Here is a 27116-nt window from a genome sequence, read left to right as displayed (position 1 = left end):
AACACACAGTCTCCCGCTATTGTCCTTGACCGGACCTATGGTCCCCCTAGTCATCCTCATATTTCTGACATACGCGTAAAAGGCCTTGGGGTTTTCTTTTATCCTACCCGCCAAGCATTTTTCATGCCCTCTCTTAGCTCTCCTAATCCCTTTCTTCAGATCCTTCCTGGCCATCTTGTATCCCTCCAGAGCTATGCCTGTGCCCTTTTTCCTCAACTTTATATACGCATCCTTCTTCTTCCTAACAAGACTCTCAACCTCTCTTGTCAACCACGGTTCCCTCACATGACCATCCCTTCCCTGTCTGACAGGGACATGCTTATCAATGGCCCCTACTATCTGCTCCTTGAAAAAGTTCCACATTTCGACCGTGCCCTTCCCTGCCAGCATATGCTCCCAACTTATGCTCCTCAGTTCCTGCCTGACAGCATCATATCTACCCTTCCCCCAATTGTAAACCTTGCCCTGTTGCACATACCTATCCCTCTCCATTACCACAGTGAATGCTACAGAATTGTGATCACTATCTCCAAAGTGCTCGCCCACCAACAGCTCTATCACTTGCCCTGGTTCATTACCTAGTACCAAATCCAATATTGCCTCCCCTCTGGTCGGGCAGTCTACATACTGAGTCAGAAAAGCTTCCTGGACATACTGCACAAACACTACCCCATCCAAACTATTCGATCTAAAGAGTTGCCAATCAATATTTGGGAAGTTGAAATCCCCCATAATTACTACCCTGTGACTTCTGCTCCTTTCCAAAATCTGTTTCCCAATCTGCTCTTCCACCTCCCTGCTGCTATTGGGGGGCCTATAGAAAACTCCCATCAAGGTGACTGCTCCTTTCCTGTTCCTGACCTCAACCCACAGTGCCTCAGTCGGCAGATCCTCCTCGAAAATTCTTTCAGCAGTTGTTACACTATTTCTAACTAACAATGCCACCCCCCCACCTCTTTTACCACCATTCCTAATCTTATGAAAACATCTATAACCAGGTACCTCCAAAAACCATTCCTCCCCCTCACCTATCCACGTTTCAGTGATGGCCACAACATCGTAGTCCCAAGTGCCCATCCACGCCTTCAATTCACTCACCTTATTCCTGATGCTTCTTGCGTTGAAGTATACGCACTTTAACCCTTCTCCGTGCCCATCTGTCCTCTGTGACAGTGCTACCTTCCCCAATACCTCACTACACTCTTTGTCTTTCTGAGTGGACCCACTGGTCCCTGGATTACAAGTCCGGTTCCCATCCCCCTCCCAAACTAGTTTAAACCCTCCCGAACAGTACTAGCAAACCTCCCTCCCAGGATATTGGTGCCCCTCTGGTTCAGATGCAGCCCGTCCTGTTTGAACAGGTCCCATCTTCCCCAGAATGCAGTCCAATTATCCAAGAACTGGAAGCCCTCCCTCCTACACCATTCCTGCAGCCACGTGTTCAGCTGTGCTCTCTCCCTATTCCTAGCCTCACTATCACGTGGCGCCGGCAACAAACCAGAGATAACAACTCTGTCCGTCCGAGCTTTCAGCTTCCAGCCTAACTCCCTAAACTCACTTCTAACATCTGTGCCACCCTTCCTTCCTACGTCGTTGGTGCCAATGTGCACCACGACCTCTGGCTGCTCCCCCTCCCCTTTAAGGATCCTGAAGACGCGATCACAAACATCACGGACCCTGGCACCAGGGAGGCAACAAACCATCCGTGCGTCTCGCCTGCGCCCACAGAACCGCCTGTCCGTACTCCTCACCATCGAGTCCCCGATGACTAGTGCTCTCCCATTCTCCCTCCTTCCCTTCTGAGCCACAGTGCAGGACCCCGTGCCAGAGGCCCGGTCACTGCAGCCTGCCCCCGATAGGCCGTCCCCCCCAACAGTATCTAAAACTGTATACTTGTTGTTGAGGGGAACGACCACAGGAGATCCCTGCACTGACCTCTTCCCACCTCTAACTGTTACCCAGCTGCCTTTGATTTGTGGAGTAACGACCTCCGTGTAGCTTCTATCTATCAACCCCTCAGCTTCCCGAATGATCCTCAGTTCATCCAGCTCCAGCTCCAATTCCCTAACACGGTCTGATAGGAGCTGGAGACGGATGCACTTCCAGCAGGTGAAGTCGGCAGGGCCACCGGAGGTTTCCCTCACCTCGAACATTCTGCAGGAGGAGCAATACACTACACTGGCTGCCATTTCTTTTATTCAATTACCCCTTAGTTAAGTACAACTATAGATATTAACAAAAACAGTAAATAGCTTACCTGCTCAGTCCTTTTTGGTTAGAGGAGGAGGGTAAAAAGGGTCTTATTATTAGGTTAGAGGAGGAGGATGGGTGGGAGACACTACATGTGTAGTGGCTCGGGTTTACTCAGCTCCGCACCTTTAAGGAAAATACCTACCCAGGAGTCCTCGCTGCCGACCAGCTTCCGGTTCCTCCGGCGCCAAAAGAAACTCAAAGACAAGGAAAACAGTAAGTAAAACAGTAAGTACTTACTTTTAAAACACAGCTCCTGATGCCTTCACTCACCCACCGAAGAGTCGCTACCTTCTCCTGCTGCTCCGCCGGGAAATGAGCTTCACAGCAAGACAACTCCAAGGAAAATGTAGGGAGCAGCAGCAACCTTTACACATGGCCTTCTTCGACCTCACAAAGGCTGTCGACTCAATCAACCAGGAGGGATTATGGAACATCCTCCTCAAATTTGGCTACCTGGAGAAATTCGTCACCATCCTCCGCCTGCTGCATGACAACATGCCAGTTGTATTCCTTGCTAACAGATCTGCCTCTGACCCAATCCAAGTGCAAACTAGGGTCAAGCAAGGCTGTGTCATCGCACCAAGGTTCTTTTCCATCTTCCTCGTCACAATACTCCACCTCATCTCCTTGAAGCTCCATGTGGTAGTAGATCTACTCTGCAGGATGAGCGGCAAACTATTTAACCTACGTCACCTCCAGTCCAGAACCAAAGCCACTCCAACCTCTGTCATCGAGCTGCAGTATGCTGGCAATGCTTGCATATGTGCACAATCAGAGGGCGAGCTTCAAACCGTTGCCGATGTATTCACAGAGGCTTATGAAAGAATGGGCCTTAAGCTAAACATCCAGAAGACGAAGGTCCTCTACCAGCCTGCTCCCACAGCACAACACTGCTCTCCCGACTATTAAGATCCACAGCCAACCACTGGACAATGTGGTTCACTTCTCATACCTTGGGAGCCTCCTCTCAGCAAGGACAGATATTGAAGATGAAACTCCGCATCGTCTCCAGTGTGCCACCACAGCCTTCGGTCGTCTGAGGAAAAGAGAGTGTTTGACGACAAAGACCTCAAACCTGGCACCAAGCTCATGGTCTGCAGGGCCGCAGTGTTACCTGCCTTCCTGTATGCGTCAGAAACATGGATGCTGTACAGCAGACATCTCAAAGCCCTGGAGAGACATCACCAGCAGTGCCTCCGCAACATCCTGCAAATTCAGTGACAGGACAGGCACTCCAATATCTGTATCCTCCCTCAGGCCAACGTCCCCAGTAGCAAGACACTGGTCATGACTAGTTAGTTACGTTGGATGGGCCACATCTTCTGCAAGCCTGACACAAGACTCCCAAAACAAGCTTTCTACTCCGAGCTGCATCACGGCAAGAGACTACCAGGAGGGCAGAGGAAACCTTACAAGGATGTCCTTAAAGCCTCCCTGAAAAAAATGTGACATCTCCACTGATTCGGGGGAATCTCTTGCCTGAGACTGCCCAAAATGGAGCAGAAGCATCCATGAAGGTGCCAGCAAGTTCGAACAACGTTGACATGCAGCAGAAGGAGCGTTCAGAAATTCAAGCATCCCATTCACTCGCCTCACCAAACATCACCTGCCCCACCTGTGGCTGATGTATATGGATCCAGAATTGGACTATTCAGTCACCTGAGGACCCACAACCCTGGAGTGGAAGAAAGTCATTCTCGTTCCCAAGGGACTGCCTAAAATGAAGAGAAGGTCCTGGGATCCTGCTCATAATTTTTATAAACTATCTCGGAGACTATTCTAAGTAAAATGTCTGAATTTGCAAAGGTATTGAAGGACAGAATATTTTGGGGAAAGCGCTGAAACGCTATAAAGAAGAGTGAACTAGGCAGATAATTAGCAAATGGGAGTGATGTTTTGCAAAGTGATGGGGCTGTAATTTTAAGCCAAGGACTATATGTATTTTAAGGAAGGGGTAACTACTTCACACTTGCAACTTCTGGATTAGACTGTGAATAGGTGTTGTCAGTGCCTACTCTGTTACAATCAAAAGAGAAGACAGATTATTGATTTGACTAGGAGGAAAGGAAAAGGGAGTTGATGCTCCGGTAAAAAGAAAAAAAATCTGATACAAAGGGAGAAAAGTTTGGAAATGCATAGGTCACAAGCACCCAAAAAAGTGCACTTTATAATAAGATTTAAATAAAGGTCGAAAAGGACATGGGACAAAACGAAGTAATACATTAGAACAAAGTTGATTTTAAAGGGGATGAGAATAGGACTAGGGAAAAGAAACTGGAAAAACTGACTGACAAATGAAGAAATAGAACAGCAGTGGGAAACATTTAAAACGGTGATCAGTAGAGTCCAGGAGAAATATATCATACTAAAAAGCAAGTAGAAACTAGCCAGTAATGACACACTCGAATAAGGAAATAAGGGCAAAACTGAAACTGAAGAAAAAAGCATATACTAAGTACAAAAGCAGCAAAGGAGAGAGTGACGAAAGGGAGTGCAAAAATTAAATAATTAGATAATTATCTAAAATGATATAATTAGGAAGGCAGAGAAATAACAAAATTAAATTATCCAGGAATAAATGGAATATTAAAGCATTCTACAGACAGAAAAATCAGAATAGGAATAGAGCCACTAAGGGATACACACGATAAAATCATGGGTAATGACAGCAAAGTAGCAGAAATATCAAATATTTATGTTGCCTTGGTATTTCCCAGAGAAACTAACATGGTGGGAATGACATTAGAAGAAATCAAAAAAGATATGAAGACATTTAAGGTAGAAAGGGGGAGTCATAATTGATTAACTAATCATACTTGGAGAAAATAAAATCCTGGTCCAGATAAAAAAGGAAAAAAAAGAAAAATTTCCAGATGATTGCATCTGCTCATATTAAAAGAAGATGGGAAGAGATGGCAAAGGTAATTATTACATATTCAAAAAATGTACTGGAAAAGGAAATAGTGCCAAAGGATTGGTGGACAGCTAATATAATTCCTTTGCATATAACAGGAAAAAGAAGCCCAGGGAACTATAGACCAATTAGCTTGACATCCATGATAAGAAAGGTAATGGAATCCATAATCAAAGATGTAACAGAAAAGCATCTAAAAATGGAAAACATAATAAAGAATTGTCAATATGGATTTCAAAAGAGTAGATCATGCTTGACCAACTTTATTGAATTCTTTGAAGAAGTAACAGAAAAGGTAAATAAAGATAATGCAGTAGCTGGAATATATTTGGATTTCCAAAAAGCCTTCAATAGGATACTGCATAGTAGATTCATGCTAAGGTCAGAACATGTAGTCAGGAGACAAGTAGCAGAATGTAGAGCTACAAAACAGAAAACCGAGCGTAGGGGTTAAAGGAAGTTACTCAGATTGGTAAGTGGTGGGAGGTGGTGTTCCACAAGGATTGGTGCTTGACCCACTGTTCATTTACATAAACAATTTGGATTCTGAGCTCAGAAGTATAATTTCAAAATTTGCCAATAATACCATGTAGTTAATACAGAGGAAGACTGCAACAAAATACAGGAAAACATTAACAAACTTGTAGAATGGGCATGTGATTGGCAAACGAATTTCAATATAGATCAGTGCAAGGGAATACATTTTGGTCAGAAGAATAGGAGGCCACATACTCCTTGGAAAATAAGTGTCTAAATGAGGTAGAGGAGCAGTGTGATCTGGGGATTCAGACACACAGATCACTAAAGGTAGCAACGCAGGTTAATAAATGAATTTTAAAAAGCAAACACTGCACTGGGGTTCATTTCTAGAGAGATAGAATTGAAGAGCAGAAAATCATCTTAAACTAGTATGGAACTTTGATTCTGGTCATATTATGAAAAGGATATAGAGGCACTGGAGAAGATGCAAAAAGAATTTAATAGAATGAAACCAGAACTGAGAAGTTATACCAATCAGGTAAGATTAAACAGGCTGGCGCTTTTTTTTCTTTAGAAATGGGGTGATCTGATGAAAGGATTTGATAGGATAGACATGGATGATCAGATCTAAGGGCCATAAATATAAAATCACTAATAAATCCAATAGGAAATTCAAGAGAACCTTGTATACCCAGAGAATAGTTAGAATGTGGAACTGGCTAGATGTAGTTGAGGTGACCAGCACAGATGCATTGAAGAGGAAGCTGGATAGAGGGAGAAAGGGATAGAAGGATGTGATGGGGTTAGATGAAGAGGGGTGGGACCATAAACACTGGAATGGACCTGGTGGGCCAAATGGGCTGTTTCTGGGTTATAAGTACTTTGTAATTTGTAATACTTCAAATGAAGGTACATCATCAAATCTGAAGAAGATTCCATACTTAGATTAGAGGATACAGCACTGAAACAGGCCCTTCGGCCCACCGAGTCTGTGCCGAACATCAACCACCCATTTATACTAATCCTACACTAATCCCATATTCCCAACAAACATCCCCACCTGTCCCTATATTTCCCTACCACCTACCTATACTGGTGACAATTTATAATGGCCAATTTACCTATCAACCTGCAAGTCTTTTGGCTTGTGGGAGGAAACCGGAGCACCCGGAGAAAGCCCACGCAGACACAGGGAGAACTTGCAAACTCCACACAGGCAGTACCCGGAATCGAACCCGGGTCCCTGGAGCTGTGAGGCTGCAGTGCTAACCACTGCACCACTGTGCCGCCCTTGAAGCTTTGATCTGTTTTTTTCACCCTTTGAATACTGGCAGGTTTGCTGCATATTTCCAGCATTTTCTGTTGTTGCTGAGATAAAGGGAAGAGAAAAGGGGTCATAGTTATAACAAACAGAAGGAAGCCATTCGGCCCATTGAGTCCATGCCGGCTCTCTGTAGAGGATTCCAGTCAGTCCCATTCCCCCTCTAGTAAGTATATTTCCCTCAAGTGCCCATTCAGTTCCCTTTTGAAATCATTGATCGTTTCTGTTTCCACCCCCTCGTAGGCAGTGTGTTTCAGGTCATTACCACTTGCTGCATTAAGTTCTTCCTCACATCTCGCCCCGCATCTCTTGTGCAAAACCATAATCTATGTCTCATAGTCTTTGTACCATAAGCTAATGGGAACAGTATTTCTTTGTCTACCTCTGTATTCCATCTGCCGCTTGTCTGCCCGTTCTGCTAGCCTAACTATGGCCTGTTGCAGTTGATTGGTATCATCCTCACTCTTTTCCACACCTCCAAGTTTGGTATCATTGGCAAATTTTGAAATTTTACTCTTCATTCCAAAACACAAATTTATATAAAAGCAGTGGCCCTAGCACTGAACCATGGGGAACGCCATTGTCTACCACACTCCAGTCTCAAAATCAACTATTTCCCACAACTGTAAAATAAAAGAAAACACTGCAGATGCTGAAAATCTGAAATAAAAACCAAAAATGCTGGCAATACTCAGCAGGTCTGGCAGCATCTGTGGAGAGAGAAGCAGAGTTAACGTTTCAGGTCAGTGACATTTTATCAAAACTGGCAAAGGTTAGAAATGTAAAAGGTTTTAAGCAAATAAAGCTGGGTGGGGCAAAAGATAACAAAAGGGAAGGTGTTGATAGGACAGAGGGTCACAGAGAATAACTGACCAGAAGGTCATGGAGCAAAGGCAAAGGGTGTGTTTATGGTGTGGTGAAAGACAAAGCGTTAGTGCAGAGTTAAATGACAGAATAATGAACAGCCTTAGCCAAAAATATAAACATGATCAAAAAAAACAATGGGCAGGCACATGGTAAAAAAAATGAATGATGAAACCAACTAAAGTAAAATAAGAAAAAAGAAAAATAAAACAAAAAATAAAAAAGGGGGGCCAGTCATGCTCTGAAATTATTGAACTCAATGTTCAGTCCGGTAGGCTGTAGCATGCCTAATTAGTAAATGAGATGGAAATGGCACCAATACAGTCATCAGTGTACCGGAAAAAGAACGTTCTGTACTCTGCAAAGGATTCCGTTTTATCCCCTTACGCCCCGACCTCAATGAATTTCGTGCTCGGCATGACGTTGAGCTCTTCTTCCTTCGCCTCTGGACTCTTTGACCAGGAGTTCTCCCCCTGACCAGCAGACCCATTCACCTGCCTCCAGCATTCTCCCTCCACCTGGACCCCTCCCTCTGGCCTCTTACCCGCTCTTGATCTTTTCATCGAAAACTGTCGGCGAGACATCGGCCATTTCAATTTCTCCGCTCCCCTCACTCACTCTAATTTGTCTCCCTCTAAACTTGCTGCACTCCGTTCTCTCGGGTCTAACCCCAACATTGTGATCAAACCTGCAGACAAGGGTGGTGCTGTTGTTGTCTGGTGTACTGACCTCTACCTGGCAAAGGCTGAGTGCCAACTCTCAGACACTTCTTCCTACCTCCCTCTGGACCATGACCCCACCACCGAACATCAAGCTACTGTCCACAGGTCTGTGACTGACCTCATCTCCTCCAGAGATCTTCCCTCTACAGCTTCCAACCTCATAGTCCCGCAACCCCGGACGGGCCGCTACTACCTCCTTCCTAAGATCCACAAACAGGACTGCCCAGGCAGACCCATCATTTCAGCATGTTCCTGCCCCACTGAACTTATTTCTTCCTATCTTGACTCTATCTTTTCTCTCCGGTCCAGTCTCTTCCCACCAAAATCCGTGACTCTTCTGACACCCTACGTCATTCTGGCAATTTCCAGTTTCCTGGCCCTAACCGCAGCCTCTTCACTATGGACGTCCAATCTTTCTACACCTCCATCCCCCACCAGGATGGTTTGAGGGCTCTCCGCTTCTTCCTTGAACAGAGTCCCAACCAATCCCCATCCACCATCACCCTCCTCCGCCTGACTGAACGTTCTCACATTGAACAACTTCTCCTTCAACTCCAATCACTTCCTTCAAGTAAAAGGTGTTGCTGTGGGTACCTGCATGGGTCCTAGTTATGCCTGTCCTTTTGTGGGATATGTCAAACATTCCTTATTCCAGTCCTACTCAGGCCCTCTCCCCCAACTCTTTTTCCGGTACATTGATGACTGTATCAGTGCCGTTTTCTGCTCCCGCCCCGAACTGGAAAACTTTATCAATTTTGCTTCCAATTTCCACCCTTCTCTCATCTCTCTGACACTTCCCCTTCCCTTCCTCGACTTCTCTGTCTCCATCTCTGGGGATAGGCTGTCTACTAATATTCATTATAAGCCCACAGACTCCCACAGCTACCTTGACTGCACTTCTTCACACCCTGCCTCCTGTAAGGACTCCATTCCATCCTCCCAGTTTCTCCGTCTCCAACGCATCTGCTCTGATGATGCAACCTTCCACAACATCGCTTCCGATATGTCTTCCTTTTTCCTCAACCGAGGATTCCCCCCCCACTGTAGTTGACAGGGCCTTCAACCATGTCCAGCCCATTTCCCGCACTTCTACCCTCACCCCTTCCCCACCCTTCCAGAACCACAACATGGTTCCCCTTGTCCTCACTTTCCACCCTACCAGCCTCCACATCCAGAGGATCATCCTCTGCCATTTCCGCCATGTCCAGCGTGATGCCACAACCAAATGCATCTTCCCCTCCCCTGTCAGCATTCCGAAGGGATCGTTCCCTCCGTAACACCCTGGTCCACTCCTCCATTACTCCAACACCTCGTCCCCTTCCCATGGCACCTTCCCATGCAATTGCAGGCGGTGTAATACCTGCCCTTTTGCCTCCTCTCTCCTCACTATCCAATGTCCCAAACACTCCTTTCATGTGAAGCAGTGCTTTACTTGTACCTTTTTCAATTTAGTATACTGTATTCACTTCTCACAATGCAGTCTGCTCTACATTGGAGAGACCAAACACAGATTGGGTGACCGCTTTGCGGAACACCTTCGCTCAATCCGAAAACATGACCCCGAGCTTCCTGTCACTTGCCATTTCAACACACCTCCCCCCGCTGTCATGCCCACATCGCTGTCCTGGGCTTACTGCAGTGTTCCAGTGAACATCAACACAAGCTCGAGGAACAGCATCTCATTTATCAATTAGGCACACTACAGCCTGTCGGACTGAACATTGAGTTCAATCATTTCAGAGCATGACTGGCCCCATTTTTTATTTTTAGTTTTATTTTTTAGTTTAGTTTGTTTCATCATTCATTTTTTTTTGCCATGTGCCTGCCCACTTTTTTTTTCAAGTTTGTTCTTTTGGCTGGAGCTGTTCATCTGTCATTTAACACCCTCTCTCTGCCCTAACGCTTTGTCTTCTAGCACACCATTAACACACCCTTTGCCTTTGCTCCATGACCTCCTTGTCAGTTATTCTTTGTGACCCTCTGTCCTAACAACACCTTCCCTTTTGTTATCTTTTGCCCCACCCCCGGCTTAAAACCTATTACATTGCTAACCGTTGCCAGTTCCAGTGAAAGGTCACTGACCTGAAACGTTAACTCTGCTTCTCTCTCCACAGATGCTGCCAGACCTGCTGAGTATTTCCAGCGTCTTTTGTTTTTATTTCCCACAACTCGCTGTTCTCTGTCTTTAAGCCAATTTTTAAAATCCAAACTGACACTGACCCTCGTATTCCATGAGCCTCGGTTTTGATAACCAGTCTTTTATGTGATACTTTGTTAAACACTTTCTTAAAATTCATGTAGACAACATCCATTGCTTTCCCTTCATCACCCTTTCTGTTAGTTTATTAAGTAATTCAATTGGATTAGTCAAACCCGATCTGCCTTTTACAAATCTCTGCTGGCTCTCCTTAATTAACTCGGACCCCTCCAAGTGACGTAAAAACTGTTAGGAGATCTAAAAATTCATCACATTTGATGGGCCAAATGTTCATTTAGTTAAGTACCATGACTCTTAGTGATAAGTGCAAATTAGTTTCTTGAACAGATGAAATGCAACTAACACGATTGAGCAGGTTTGATGGCCTGTATGAATGTCAGTGGGTTATTTTTAACCTAGAAATAATGCTGTGTAGACTTCATTTTGCATACTGTCAATGATGGGATTAAAGAGAGGGAATACTAGGTTATTATATGTATTTCGCACTGGGAATGGGACTTTTTCCTCTTATGCAGTCATCTCTTCCTTTTGAGACATTTATTATATAGCAGGCCCTAACACAGGCCTGCTAACTCACTCCTGCCTGAGGATTGCCATCTCCTGTGTCTCTGCTCGATAATTCCCACACTTTCTCTCGCTCTCTCTGGTGAGGAAGATAAAGAAAAAAACATACTTGCATTTATACGTTGCCTTGTTTGCCCACCTGACATCTCGAAGTACTTTACAGTCAATGATGTATTTTTGAAGTATAGTCGTACTGTCACGTAAGAATCGTGGCAGCCAATTTGCGTAGAGCAAGCTCCCACAAACAGTAGTATGATCATTTATTTCAGCGCTACGTGTTAAGATAAATATTGGCAGGCGCTAGGAATACCTCCTCTGCTGCTGTTTGGATAGTGTCATGAGATCTTTTATGCCCACCTGAGAGGTCTTATCTGAAAGAGGGCACCACCAACAGTGCAGCACTCCCACTGTACTGGAGTGGCGGCCTTGTTTTCTGTGCTTAAGTCCTGGAGTGGGACTCAAGCAAGAGTATTGCCAACTGAGCTACAGATGACACTTAAAGGGACAGTTATGGAGTTGAGGGCATTCATAGCAGCAAAAGCTCTATTATTGTCCTTTAGGGAAGGAAGTCTGCTGTCCTTACCTGGTCTGGCCTACATATGACTCCAGCAATGTGGTTGACTCTTAAATGCCCTCTGAAATGGCCTAGCAGGCCACTTAGTTCAAGAGCAATTAGGGATGGGCAATAAATGCTGGCTTAGCCAGCAATTCCCATATCCCATGAACAAATTTAAAAAAAAATTAAATATAAGCTTGTAAATTCCATAGCAAAGCAAGTTGTGAAAAAACGAAAAATACATAAAAGAAAGAGATGAAAAATGGGCAGTTTTGTTAACCAGCAGCTGATCCATGTTGCCCAGGCAGCTAGCTGGAAATCTATTTCAATAACTCCTTACAAACACTACCCTGCCAACTCCCTCCTCCCCATCCCAGACCCCCATTGGTTTGGTATCGGTGTTCACTATCCAACAGAGCAAATCAATATAGTTAATAAAAGAATGCTTATTTTTGGTAACAGGTTTATGATATACCAGCTGCACCATCCTTCCTGCAGTATGGTGTTCCCCTTGTTACCTCGATTAACTCTCTTTGCTTTTTGCTCAGCCATGGATGAATCCACTGGGCAGGTTTACATAGATCAAAAATATACCCATTTTTGACTTCTGAGAGTTCTAGGCTGTCTTGTTTCCAATATGGAGTCACAGCTTCTTTCTGGATTGATTTGGTTCTTATCCTACTCCTCTAATATGTTTGATTTTACACTATAGATTAGCTGCCTGCAGCCTTCACGTAGATATTTGATCAGGAGAAGCTATTGCACTGGCAGGACTGTCAGTAACCAGAGGATAATTGGCAAAAGAAGCAGAAGGGAGCTGAGAATTTTTTTTATGCAGTGCGTTGTTATATGAAATACACTGCCCGAGAGGGTAGTGGAAACAGATTCAGTAGTAACTTTGAAAAGGGAATTAGATTTTTAGTTAAAAAGGCAAGATTTCCAGGGCAATGAGAAGGAGCAGTGAAGTGGCACTTGTTGGAAAAAATTTTCAAATGCTGGGACAGGCACAATGGACTGAATGGCCTCCTCCTGTACTGTAAGATTCTGTAATAATCAGCATCTGAAATGTGTACTGCAGTAGTGTTTGTTCGTTAGTTTATTGGATTTTCTGTATTTAAAATTTGTACATTTAAGAAGTTGCAAATGTATTGACAGTCTTTAATTTAGCATAAATAAAAACAAGAAATGCTGGAACCACTCAGCAGGTCTGGCAGCATCTGTGGAAAGAGAAGCAGAGTTAACGTTTCGGGTCAGTGACCCTTCTTCGGAACTAGCAAATATTAGAAATGTCAAAGGGTTATAAGCAAGTGAGATGGGGGTGGGGCAAGAGACAACAAAGGAGAAGGTGTAGATTGGACACGGCCACATAGCTGACCAAAAGGTCATTGAGCAAAGGCAAACAATATGTTGATGGTGTGTTGAAAGACAAAGCATTAGTACAGATAGGGTGTTAACGGACTGAAGATTGAACAGCAGCAAGTACAAACATGAAAAAAAACAGTGGGTAAGCAAACTGAACAAACTAAGATGAAATGAATTTTTTTTTTAAATTGTAAAAAGTATAAAAAAGATAAAAAGAAAAAATAACTAAAAATAAAAGTAAAATGGGGGGCCCGTCATGCTCTGAAATTATTGAACTCAATGTTCAGTCCGGTCGGCTGTAGTGTGCCTAATCGGTAAATGAGATGCTGTTTCTCGAGCTCAGGCTTGCTGCAGTGTTCCAGTGAACATCAACGCAAGTTCAAGGAACAGCATCTCATTTACCGATTGGGCACACTACAGCCTGCTGGACTGAACATTGAGTTTAATAATTTCAGAGCATGACTGGCCCCCATTTTTTATTTTTATTTTTTACATTTTTTACAATCTTCTTTTTGTTTATATCATTTCATAGTTTGTTTAGTTTGCTTACCCACTGTTTTTTTTTTCATGTTTCTACTTGCTATTCAATCTTCAGTCTGTTAACACCCTATCTGTACTAATGCTTTGTCTTTCAACACACCATTAACATATTGTTTGCCTTTGCTCCATGACCTTTTGGTCAGCTATGTGGACTTGTCCAATCTACACCTTCTCCTTTGTTATCGCTTGCCCCACTCCCGCCTCACTTGCTTATAACCTTTGACATTTCTAATATTTGCTAGTTCCGAAGAAGGGTCACTGACCCGAAACGTTAACTCTGCTTCTCTTTCCACAGATGCTGCCAGACCTGCTGAGTGGTTCCAGCATTTCTTGTTTTTATTTCAGATTTCCAGCATCTGCAGCATTTTGCTTTTATTTTAATTTAGCAGATATTGATGCTGAGATATAGGAGAGCAGAACTCGAGCAGGGCCAGTGACCGCCAAGCACCATGTTCTACATTTTAATTTGCAAGTGTACTTGGGAGGAGTTTGCGACATGTAGAAGGAGCCGGGCATTCACTTCGGCCTCTGATTGCCACTTGTCGCGAGTAGGTAACTCCCAAGACCTCATCAGAGGCACCAGGTCCATCTCCTTTATGTCATGAGGTGTTGGTGGCAATAGTACTGCCTTCCTGCCACCAATTGCAGGTCATCAATACAGAAACATTATGTTAAAGACAGAAAGAAGTTGCATTTCTATAGCTCCTTTCACAACCTCTGGGCATCCTAAAGCATTTCACAGCTAATGAAGTACTTTGGGAGTGTAGTCGCTGTTGTGACTTCGGAAACATGGCAGTTTGTACACAGCAAGCTCCCACAAACAGCAATGTGATGATGACCAGATAATATGTGTTTTAGTGCTGTTGGTTGAGGGATAACAGGACACACAAGAATTACCCTGCTGCTCTTTAAATACTGCCATAGGATGTTTTGTATCCATCTGAGAGGGCAGATGGGGCCTTGCTTAATATCTGCTCTGAAAGATAGAATCCCTGACAGTATAGTACTGCCTTAGTACTGCTCTGGAATCTCAGCCTGGATTATGTGCTCAAATTTATGGATTGGGTCTTGAACTCACGACCTTCTGACTCGGAGGTGTGTGTGGCAAAAGACAAAAACTGCAGATGCTGGAAATCCCAAAAAATGAACAGAAAATGCTGGAAATACTCAAGTCAGGCAGCATCTGCAGAGAGATTGCAACCATTGAACCATGGCTGGCATACAAAAAGAGAATTTGACCCTGTCTTTAAATGTAAGTTTCTGCTGAATAATATACAGCAACAACACCACCTTCTCAAGGGCAATTAGGGATGAGCAATAAATGCTGTCCTAGCCAGCGACGCCCACATCCCATGAACGAATAAAAAAAAAAGCAAATGCCCATTATCGCTCTCCAGTTTGATGAACACCTCCTATTCTGCTGGGATCAGCAGAGCTTCATTCAGATTCCGCTTCTGTGCGTGAGATGCGACTTCCCCACCGCATTCTCTCGAGCAAATCTGCTGCAAACTGCAACCTTGATTTACAGCTGCAGCCACTAGATGAGGCTGTGCTGTAAGATTTACCTGTGCTGGTAATGTCTATGCAATATAGCACAGACTTTTTGAAAAAATTGAATCAAAATTAATCTTTGGAGCTTTTGAAGATAATTTACTTTTTATATTTATGTATAACTGAATCAGAAAGGTATTTATCTGACTTCCTCTTCCTGAAGTAAAATAAATCTTTATATTGCACAGTGAAAAACTTTTGGTTTTAGGAATGAGAGTTCATTTCAAGTCCATGTTTGACTGATTCTCTTCTGTTAAAATTTTATTTCTGTTTAGCTTTTGTTATATTTCTTGTTTTTTTACATGAAGGCAATACTGTCTGTAATATATATTTTTTAAATTTAACCTCCCCCTTCTTCCCCCCCCCCCCCACACACACACACACACACACACACACTTCGGGAAGGCAGTGGCGTAGTGGTAATGTCACTAGTAATCCAAAGATCCTGGCTAGTCCTCTGGGGACAGGGTGAAATTTGCATTCAATGAATAAATCTGGAATTTATAAAAAGCTAATCTAATGGTGACCATGAAACCATTGTCGATTGTTGTAAAAAAAAAACTCATCTGGTTCACTAATGTCCTTTAGGGATGGAAATCTGCTGTCCTTACCTGGTTTGGCTTACATGTAACTCCAGACCCACAGCAATGTGGTTGACTTTTAACTGCCCTCTGAAATGGCCACTTAGTTCAAGGGCAATTAAGGATGGCAATAAATGCTGGCCTAGCTAGCGCACCCACATCCCATGAACGAATATAAAAAAAAAACTTCCTACCAGCTTCCGTTATAACTTCCAAGGTCCACATTTATAATGCAAACTGTGTAGACTTGTCATGCTATAATTGAACGCTGCAGAGCGCCACCAGTGGCACAGTGTGTAATTATATTGTAACGACGTTTACATAGGCAGTTGCCATTATAAATATGAACGTGGGAATTTATATTAGAAATAGGAAACTGTAGCATATTGGTTATGTTGCTGAACTAGTAATGCAGAGGCCTGGCCTAATGATTGGGAGACATTAGTTCAAAGCCTACCATGGCAGCTGGGGATGTAAATCCAGTTATTAAATAAATCTGGAATAAAAAACCAGTATCAGTAATGGTAACCATGGAATTACTGGATTGTCGTAAAACCCCTCTGGTTCAGTAATGCCTTTCAGGGAAGGAAATCTGCTGTCCTTATCCAGTCTGGCCTATATGGGACACCAGACCCACAGGAAAACAGTTGACTCTTAACTGAGTGGCTGGCTTGGCCATTTACAGGGCAGTTGAGGGCAATTAGGGATGCGCCTTAAATGCTGGCTTTGCCAGTGATGCCCACATCCCTTGAATTAATCAGAAAAATATATAATTAAGGACAGAATGGCTTTAAAATGGATACTGAATTATATCTTCGTGCCCTCGTTCAGTTATCCTCTGCCACACCCACATCATGTCCACCCTCCCTCTCGCTGCCCGCTCTCCTTGTTCTTTAAGCAATCTTGAGCCTTATTTTTAGTCATATTGTGGAGAATCCTTACACTTAAAATGGATGCAAAAGTCAGTGGTCCCTTTGCACTCGACCTCCACACATCTTCCAAAATATAGTATTCTCACTCCTGTATAGTGCTACCCAATGTCTATATATCCAGCTTCTTGTGCGTTAGGATACAAGAAAATAAGATCACTTTTCAAGGCTGAAAAGCCCAAGCATCTCCTATCTGTTCTCATAACTGAAACCTTTGACACAATGTTTCAGCTTCATATTTGCACTGTCTCCAATGCTTAAATGTCTCAGCAGGTCCGGCAGCATCTGTGGAGAGAGAGGCAGAGTTAACGTTTCAGGTCTGTGACCTTTCATCAGAAGTTCTAATGAACGATCACTGACCTGAAACGTTAACGCTGTTTCTCCCTCCACAGACGCTGCCAGACCCGCTGACTATTTCCAGCACTTTGTTTTTATTTCAGATTTCCAGTATCTGCAGTATTTTGCTTTTATCTTAAATGTCACACTTGCATCTGAGTGACCAGATATGGATACTACTTGAAGTGTGATATGGCCTAAACATGATGCAGTTTAACCTTGACTTTTACTCTACTGATTTGGCAATACATTTCAACAACTGGATTGACGTTGACCAGTAGTGGTCCCTGGAGCAGGCACCGCAGATAATTACTTCCAACTGAAGCACCAGCCCCTCACCCAATGCTCACACAACTCTCAAAACACCTATTGTTTTCTAACCTTCAGTCAATTCCTTAACTATTCTTGGGGTTTACCCTAAAGCCCACAGCTTTATGTTTAACTAAGTAGTCCTTTGTGTGAAACTTTTAGATGTCCATGGGGCTTTCCAAAGCCCACCATTGGGACATTGCTTCTTCAAAGAGTTCAATTACATCGTGCAGTCAAGATTGCCACCTTATGAATCCTTGTTGACTGCTGTTGATTAAATCTTAAATCTTTTTTTAAATGCTTCCTGTTCTTGCACCTTCTTCAGATTTCAACTCATGTAATGGAAGAAAGATGTCCCAAAGGACCAAAAATATTGAGAAATTACTAATATTCTGCTTGGGCTTGGCACAACTTTTTGGTTTAAGTTGGTTTAATCAAAATTTATGAACAATTTTTTTCAAAGTTCAGTCAAAGCATTCTTTGCTCTGATTAAATAACTAATTCACTGTTCTTCCAATATTCTGTCTTTTCAGTGTTCATGCTGAATGTATTCAATCCATTGCCAAATTTCCAACCGAAAGCAATTAAGTTGAGAAACCTTACAGTTCTGTGTATGAAGTATGCTTTTGATCTGTGTTGAGACTAAGTAGATGAATGGTCCAAAGATTTGCAAACTGATTGCGTTTAAGAGCTATTACTCTGTATCTAAGTATAAGATTTGGGGAAATTTAAGTTGTGTGTTGATTAACATTCGATTGCAACTCAACAAACCTGGAGTCACATGCCTAACCCTGACTAATATGCTTGACTAGATTGCCCTAAACTCAATGAAAGGGGGAGCTGGGTGGATTTCTAGTTGGGGAGGGAGAACTACTCAGGTGCTGACTTTCAAGTGAAATGTTAATCCTGAGGCTCTGTCTGCCCTCTTAGATGGGCACAAGAGATCCTGTGGCTCTATTTCAGAGAACAGCAGGATTGTTCGCTCGGTGTCCTGGCCAACATTCATCCCTCGATCAACATATATAAAATAGATCAGCTGATGTTTGTGGGATCTTGTGTGCAAATTGGCTGTCACCTTTCCTACGTTACAATAGTGACTACATTACCGAAGTACTTAATTAATTGTAAAGTGTTTTGGGACATCCTGAGGTCATGAAAGGTGCTATAAAATGAAAAATAAAGGCTTGCATTTATATATTGCATTTATGTATGCAAGCTTTTCTTCCAAGAAAGTTTTGCTGTTAAAGTAAGAAGAAGAGACTAATGTGGCAATATAAAAATGAGAGGGTGCAATCAAATGAGTTTAGGGTTGGATAAATAGGAATATCAAATTAACACCTGTAGAAGGTCATTGCGGTCCCCAGCATTCTGGGCACCGTTGTAATTTTTTTCTTTGTGGATCCTATTTGACCCTGAGCTGAACTTTCAGACTCCATCACCAGACGGCCTTATTACACCACCTTAATATCGTCTGTCTCCACCCCTGCTTAAGCTCATCTGTTGAAGCTGCTGTTGGTGCTTAAAACCTGCTCATGAAAAAATGTGGCTCTTGAGTTAACCTGTGTGGCAACCACTCTTCCAGGCAAGCTGACTGCACTCTAATCCATGCTGGTAGATTTGTAAGCTCATAGGGTCTTTTAAGTGAACATCACTGCACTTGTGACAGAAACCAGTCAGTTGGCTTCTGTTCAGATTATTCATCTATCCACAAAACTGACTTGTTCACTGGGGGAACTGAACACCTGCATTTAGTCTGTTTTGTGGTGGCTGTTGACGGTCTTGATCAGAGAGACTTGATATTTATGGCAGAGTAACCATTCAAAAAGAATTCGGTGGTTTTATAAAATGTTCCAAGCCAGGCTGTTGCTTGACTTTAGAATTTGTTTGTTTAAACCTGACCATATCTCCTTCCAGTCTTGAGCAGCAGTGGTTGTTTTTCTTCTACTCCTAGTCTGTACAGTTTGCAGCAGCACATTTATCACTTGAAGCATTAGCAATTCTGAGGGGTCATTTTATTAATTCTTCAGCATTTCTGGGTATTACTCTAGTTTTGCATGGTGTTGAATGTGGTTGGACTGGCGAAGAAGATGCAGAATCACAAAAAGTTCAAAACCATCAGGTTTGTGAAATCAGTACAGCGGTGGGAATGGTATTTCTGAAACCTCATAACTGAATTCGCACCCAACAGGGGATGGCTCTTATATAAAAGCAAAATACTGTGGATGCTGGAAATCTAGAATAAAAACAAAGTGCTGGAAATACTCAGGTCTGGCAGCATCTGTGGAGAGAGAAACAGAGTTAATGTTCTAGGTCTCTGACCTTTCATCAGAAGTATCGATATATGCTGAAACCCCAATCAATAAATTGACTTCAAACTAAGGAGGACTATACAGAGGTTACAGAACAATGCTGTGACTAGCCCCTCCCCCAAAATTTAGACTGAATTCACAATATATTATCTTACATGTGCATGATCTAATAGAATTTTTAGCAACAGGAAAGACGTCCATCTCGCTTTCACAAATCAACCACTTCCACCCTTCCATATCTCTCATACCCTTCTCTCTAGAACAAAATCCAATTGAACCCATTTCTACTCTCTTTGGTGATGACTTCATATCTCTTCCCAAACTCCTCCCCCTCATTACGTCTGTCCCCAACTTCAAAAGCTTACCTTTTCAACCTTTGATCACCCAAACTCCTGCTTAGTGTCTCTTTAATTCATCTCTTTCCTTGTCACCCCCACCCCCCCAGCCCAGGAAGTACCCTGAGACTTTGCACTCTGTTGAAATTCAAACTCTGCTGCAATTGCCTGGAATTTTGTCCATTGTAACATAAGCTAGATGGAATAAAGATTTTCTGCTTTCAATGTCTTATAAAAGAAGAGTAGCTGGTACATATTGATGAATTTACTGTAGTTCTACACAGTATTTGGTTTCCATATGATTTGATCAAAAAGGTTTTCAGAAGCATCTTAAAAGGCTCAGTGTCAAAAAAAAAAAGTCAAATGTTTTTATATAAAAGCAAAATACTGCGGATGCTGGAAATCTGAAACAAAAACTAGAAACGCTGGAATCACTCAGCAGGTCTGGCAGCATCTGTGGAAAGAGAAGCAGAGTTAACGTTTCGGGTCAGTGACCCGAAACGTTAACTCTGCTTCAAATGTTTTTATTATTGCCCTTGTTAAGCGCCTTGGGCTGTTTTACTGTTAAATGTACTATATAAATGTAAATTATCAGTACTAAGTTCTTAAAAAAAAAAAGTATGTATAGATTCTGAAATATATAGCTCACCAGTTTAGTACGCCACAGAGAATTGGGACATAGTTTACACATTTGATTCCTAATATAGCCAGTCCGCAGCATTTTTAAAATTTGTTCATGAGATTTAGGTGTCGCTGACAAGGTCAGCGTTTATTGCCCATCCCCAATTGCCCTTGAGAAGGTGGTGGTGAGCTGCCTTCTTGAACTGCTGCAGTCCATGTGGGGTAGGTACACCAACAGTGCCGTTAGGAAGGGAATTCCAGGAATCTGATCCAGCAACAGTGAAGCAACGGCAATATAGTTCCAAGTCCGGTAGCTTGGAGGGGAACTTGCAGGTATTGGTGTTCCCATGCAATTGCTGCCCTTGTCCTTTTAGGTGGTAGAGTTCGCAGGTTTGGAAGGTGCTGTCGAAGAAGCCTTGCTGCAGTGCATCTTGTAGATGGTACACACTGCTGCCACTGTGCATCAGTGGTGGAGGGAGTGAATGTTTGTGGATGGGGTGTCAATCAAGCGTGCTGCTTTGTCCTGGATGGTGTCGAGCTTCTTGATTGTTGTTGGAGCTGCACCCATCCAGGCAAGTGGAGAGTATTCCATCACACTCCTGACTTGTGCCTTGCAGATGGTGGACAGGCTTTGGGGAGTCAGGAGATGCGTTAATCGCTGCAGGATTCCTAGCCTCTGACCTGCTCTTGTAGCCACAGTATTTATATAGCTACTCCATATTTCTGGTCAATGGTAAGCCCCCAGGATGTTAGTGGAGGATTCAGTGATTGTAATGCCATTGAATATCAAGGGGAGATGGTTAGATTCTCTTTTGTTGGAGATGGTTATTACCCGGCACTTGTGTTGCACGAACGTTACTTGTCACTTATCAGCCCAAACCTGGATACTGTCAATGCAAAGTTGTGGCAAGAGGCAGTTCCCCACATGCAAGGAGAGAAAATTGATGATCAAATCCACATCTCTCTTTACTATTCTAATGTTCTTCCCCTCTTCTCACACCTGAACTCCTATCCGGCCCACAGCTGCTGATGTCCACACAGGGAGTCGCTGGGTGGTGAATAGGTGTCTACACCTTGACTGACTTCCCTCACCACCTTCTCTAACTTTGTCACCCTGGCTAATTTCTCACAGACTAGTGATGGAACCTTGGACCTTCAAGATGCTGTGTGTGTCTCAGCATCACACCAGCTGGTGTAATTATGTACAGATGCACTGGGGAACTCCTCACAGATGCTCTTGCGCATCATCCAGTGGCTGGTGCTAACATTATTGGAAGACTGCTAAATAGTTGTGTCTCACCGCTTTTGCTAAAGATATGATCTGAGGAGGGAAAAGTCTCATAATGAAGCACAAATAATAAACCGTAAACCTTTATAAATCACTGGTTAAGTCTCATTTGAAATATTGTGTCCAATTCTGGACACTGCACTTTAGGAAGGATGTCAAGGTCATGGAGAGGGTTCAGAGGAGATTTGCCAGAATGATACCAGGAATGAGCTACTTCAATTATGTGGCAAGACTAGAGAAGCTAGGGTGGTTGTTCTTCGAGCAGAGAAGGTTAAAGGGGAGATTTAATAGAGGTATTAAAAATCGTGACGTGTTTGATGTAGTAAATAAAGAGAAACTGTTTTCACTGGCAATAGGGTCAGTAGCTAGAAGACACAGTTATGATCTAGTATGCTCTGCCTGAAAGGATGGGTGGAAGCAAATGGCAACTTTCCTCTCTTAGCAGCTTTCAAAAAGGAATTGGATAAATACTTGAAAAGGAGTCATTTGCAGGGCTATGGTGAAAGAGCAAGAGAGTGGGCCTAATTGGGTCGTTCTTTGAAAGACCCAGCACAGGCACAGTGGATTGAATGGCCACCTCCTGTGCTTATAATTCCATATGAAATGATGTAAATCAATTTCTTCTTTTCACTTGCAGAACAGAAACAGCTTGCAGCACAACAAGTTGAGGATGCTTGGGAAGGAAGGTAACCCAAGAGATCAGGAAGACTTACACTGAAGTGGACAGCAGAAATCAACGAAGTGTTCTCTGTACTCTGACCTCCTCAATGTGAAAGTGCCTCAGTCTGTAGCACTGGGGAGGATTGAATGCAGTGTGTGCTTTAAGATGTACACAGCATTATCTGCACAGGGGAGAGGCTGAGAAGACCATGAGAAGAATCATACAGTATATCATACAAAATGAACTTGCAAAGCTGCAAGGTGTGTGCATTTATTAGTGAAGTCACTGTACTGTTGTGTTTTGAAGATGCTTTTTAAACTGTTTTTAAGGCTTTCTTTTTTAATTTATTGAGCAACCACTGTAGACATTTAACAGTTGGATTCCAGCTAAGAGATCCCAGTTACTCCCTGTGTATTTTAAGCAGGAACTTTTGTCCAATTCCTCATGTGTTTCACTGCACAGATTTAGTCAGTGTGGGCTGCTGTTTTGAATCAGCCAGCTGGAATTATTTAAGGACCAGTTGGATGGGAGGATTGCAGGCTGTTTGTAGATATGTGAACCAACTGGCCCTCCTCACTGATAATCCTGGGAGCTTTTGCACTGTGTTCCCTGTTTCTTTGTCTTCTATTGTGACTGCTGCATACAACCTTTGTCTCAGCAGAATGACTTTATTGGGGCAGCAAGGGGAGCATGCCAGAATTAGGATGGTTTTGTTTTTCTCTCTTCTCTTCATCTACCCTCCATCCCCAACATGGAATGATCCCATCTCTGTGGGAGGCAGTCAGTTAACATTTATTATATATACTGCCTGTAAACATCCGCACTGCCAACCTCCTTTAATATGCCTTTAGTCAGTAGTTTAAGTTTTTATATATAAACACAAGAGCCAGTTTGTCTGATTGCAGTTGGTCAGGAAATCAAGACCTTTGAAACCATCTCTGATGTATATCACTTTCACCTGTGGGTAAATGTTTGACTTCAACAAAAGGTCAGGAGCGTCCAAAGAGGCAAAGTGCTGGGTTATTTTTGAGAATTAATTTAATAATATTGGAGTCCATTTTTTGGTCCAACACAAATAATTCAGAAATGACCCAAGTTAAAACAGTGGACATGCAAAGGTGTTGAACATTTATGAAAGCATTATACAGCAGCTGGTCCCATGAGTACTGAGACACTTCTAGCAAAGGAGTTGGTGCGATATGGGATCCTGGCCATTTTCTTCTTCCCCCTCACCACCCCCCCCAATAAAACAAATTACAAACTTTAACAATATAAAGTAATATAAAAATAATGAATACAAAGGGGGAAGTGGTGATTTCAAGGCCATCATTTGATTTCAGAATATGGTTGACTTAATCTGGCAACAGTGCCTCAGTGAGTGGCCTCTTGCCTCTAAGTCAGAAAGTTGTGGGTTCAAGTCCCACTCCAGAACTTGAGCACAAAAATTGAGGCTGACGCTGCAATGTGGTACCGAGGGAATGCTGCACTTTTGGAGATATGATCTTTCAGATGAGACGTTAAACCGTGAGACCCATCTGCCCTCTCAGGTGGGCATAAAGGACCCCGTGGCACTATTTCGAAGAGGGGCAGGGGATTTATCTCTAGTGTCCTAGCCAATATTTATCCCTCAATCAAAATCACAAAAAAATTATCTGGTCATTATCACATTGCTGTTTGTGGGAGCTTGCTGTGCACAAATTAGCTGCTGCATTTCCTACAATAGTGACCATGCTTCAAAAAATACTTAATTGGCTATAAAACACTTTGGGACATCTGGTGGTCATGAAAGATGTTCTATAAATACAAGTCTTTCTTTTAGTCCATGCTGCTTAAGTTTCAATTTAGGGGCTTTAATTTACAACTCAAATTGTTAACCCATTAATTTTAACAACATATAAAGGGATTTTACCCAAACCAGTGCACTTTTTCAGAGGAAATCAAAATCCTTCTTGCTGACTTCACCCAAACTCTGCAGCTAGCTTATTCCCTTTTGATTCCTCTGGGGTGCAGTGTGCTGTTTATTTGTCATGTTATAGGCAATCACCGAAGTAACTTGCATAACTGGGGTCAGAAGCCCCTGAGATGGTAATACTTTGAACTTGTCGTACGCACTCAAAGCCACTAGTTTACAGTGACTGAATAAGTCACATATCGTTATTGCTGTGTAGCGTTTTATCAGCGTTTTGCTTGTGCGATTTTGTACGTCTTACAGTGAAACCTAAAAAAAAAATGGCCTAGGCCGCAGTGTGTTGCTCCAGACAAATCCAGTTGTGTTAATCAGCAATGTGAGGACCCAAAGAGAGTTGCTGTGTATATGTACAGTCTTCACTTAATCATCAGGTGCTCAATTTAAAAGCTCAGTCACTTATTTGTAAAATGAGTTCTGAATTACTGATTATAAAATCGGAGCTGTTCAGTTACATCTGGGTGCAAGTGAAATCAAGCATACCCATTTTTGATTGCTCTGACTCCCATCTACCTCCATTCTCACTATCTCTCTCTTCGGAAGCACATCTAATTGCTCCTCTTGAATCCATTTACTCGATCTGGCTTCAGTGACCTTCCATGGTAACACATTCTACAATTCGATTATCCTTTGTTTAATTTAAAGTTCTATCTGATTTCCTTTCATTTGCTAACTTATTTTTAATGTGTCCCTGTTGTATTTAAACTATTTGCCCAGAATTGACATTTCAAAATAAAATGAAACTTACAAGTAATGTATTAATTTACTTGGCTCTAGAGCCTATAAAAGCATAAATGAAACTGCAACTCATACACCAGGTTTTCGAATAATGGTCACAGGGAGCTGAGATTTGTGCAAATACTTCAGAGATTTGTAAATTTTCTTAATTTTAAAAGAAACCTTTGTAAATGTTTGTCTTTTTAAGTAAAGCAAAAATGAGGCAATAATTACAGCAGTGATCTCTGCTTTTACAAAATTTTACAAAATCGACCTCACTTACAATGAGCAGCAGAAGCAAAGCCAGCGCTAATCGTACAACTCTAAGTTACCTTGGCAACTATTTTGTATCTTGTGCTCTTTTTCAAATGTGTTTGTCTTTTCATTTTATTTGATCTTTTCATTAAATAGTCCTGTTTTAGGCCAAGGAATTTCTGCAGGCAGCTGCGTCCTCTGCTTTTGTTGAGGGATGTTTGTGGCGGAGAATCGGACAATTTCCCATTTCATTGGCCCAGTGTCAGCATCAAGGAAGGTAGGAAGAGGAGGCGGCCATTCAGGCACTCAAACCTATTCCTCTATTCAGTTAGGTCACGGCTGATCTGTACCTTAACTCCATCTACCCACCTTGGTTCCGTAACCCTTGCTTAACGAAAAAAAATCCCATCAATCTCAGTTTTGAAACTTTCAATTCCCCAGCCTCAACTTTTGAGGATAGAGTTCCAGATTTCAATTACCCTTTAGGTGAAGAAGTGCTTCCTGACATCACTCCCTGAACAGCGCAGTTCTAATTTTAAGGTTATGCCCCCTTGTTCTGGACATCCAGGTCTGCTACAAAATGGTTAGCTGCAAAGTAAAGCCACCTCTGCTCTTGCCCAACAATAGGGGAGGATTTTATCTGTCTGCTAAATGCATTTATAAGGAACAGGTTTATGAATCATCAACCCTGGCCCACAAACGATGTTTTCACCACTGTTGCTTAGCCCAGCTCAGCAGAGCACCCCAACTAAGCGAGTACCACTTTTTATTGTCTCAAAATCTTCCTGCAGTTTCTCTGAGAGATTTCCAGTTAGTGAGGATGGAGGACAGTGCTGTCTGTGGGTCCATGGCTACCAGAAAATTGAGACAGCCAAAGTTCATTTTACAAAAAACCTTTGCAGCCCACAGTTGGAGGAAACTTTCACCCCGCCACCACCTGGATTCAACCCCAAAACTGAACGGCTGATGCATGTCTACACTTTAGTTTTATGGATGCTTGTTACTTCTACCCTTCCACAGAGACCAAGAGGTACAAAGTATGTGTTGCTGGTTTAGTGTTCACCTTTCTCTGAGTTGGGCTGGGGTGCAGTGAGGGAAACTGAGCTTTGCAAAATAATAAATTGCCCCTTTTTTAAACCTGTTTCCCTCAAACCACAAAACATCCCTCGATGGAAGGAGCAATAGAAGAGTGATCTGCTCTGAATCAACCTGCCCTCCTTGTGCTGTTTGGAGGCATAAAAACCTTGTTCAGCGTATTGAATTCTGCTCTTTGACAGTCCATCTAGTTACAAAAGATTTAGCTTCTGTTTGATGCTACCTTATAATTGCAGAGTTCCTCATTAATTGTTAGCACAATCCAATCTGTCCGACAATGTTCACATGCTCCTGGTGGTCCCTCCACCTGCCTGCCTGAAGAGCCCCCACCCTCCATCCCCAGCAAATAACAAAACTGTTGGGCTCTCC

The 27116-nt window shown here is 42.7% G+C and overlaps 1 protein-coding gene across 6 annotated transcripts in view; it reads left to right on the top strand.

Moving 5' to 3' along the window:
• Positions 1 to 25814, top strand: part of r3hcc1l (R3H domain and coiled-coil containing 1-like) — a 181443-nt gene extending 155629 nt beyond the window's left edge. For all 6 annotated transcript variants that reach the window (XM_068053117.1, XM_068053112.1, XM_068053113.1 and 3 more), the window contains one exon: positions 22691 to 25814. In XM_068053117.1, the coding sequence (XP_067909218.1) occupies positions 22691 to 22743 (53 nt within the window). In that variant the 3' untranslated portion in view covers positions 22744 to 25814. The remainder of the gene's footprint in view (positions 1 to 22690) is intronic.
• The last annotated feature ends 1302 nt before the right edge of the window (positions 25815 to 27116 follow it).

The sequence above is a fragment of the Heterodontus francisci genome, chromosome 20 (assembly GCF_036365525.1).
Source record: "Heterodontus francisci isolate sHetFra1 chromosome 20, sHetFra1.hap1, whole genome shotgun sequence".
Classification (NCBI taxonomy): domain Eukaryota; kingdom Metazoa; phylum Chordata; class Chondrichthyes; order Heterodontiformes; family Heterodontidae; genus Heterodontus; species Heterodontus francisci.
This window is presented reverse-complemented; position numbering and strand designations above follow the sequence as displayed.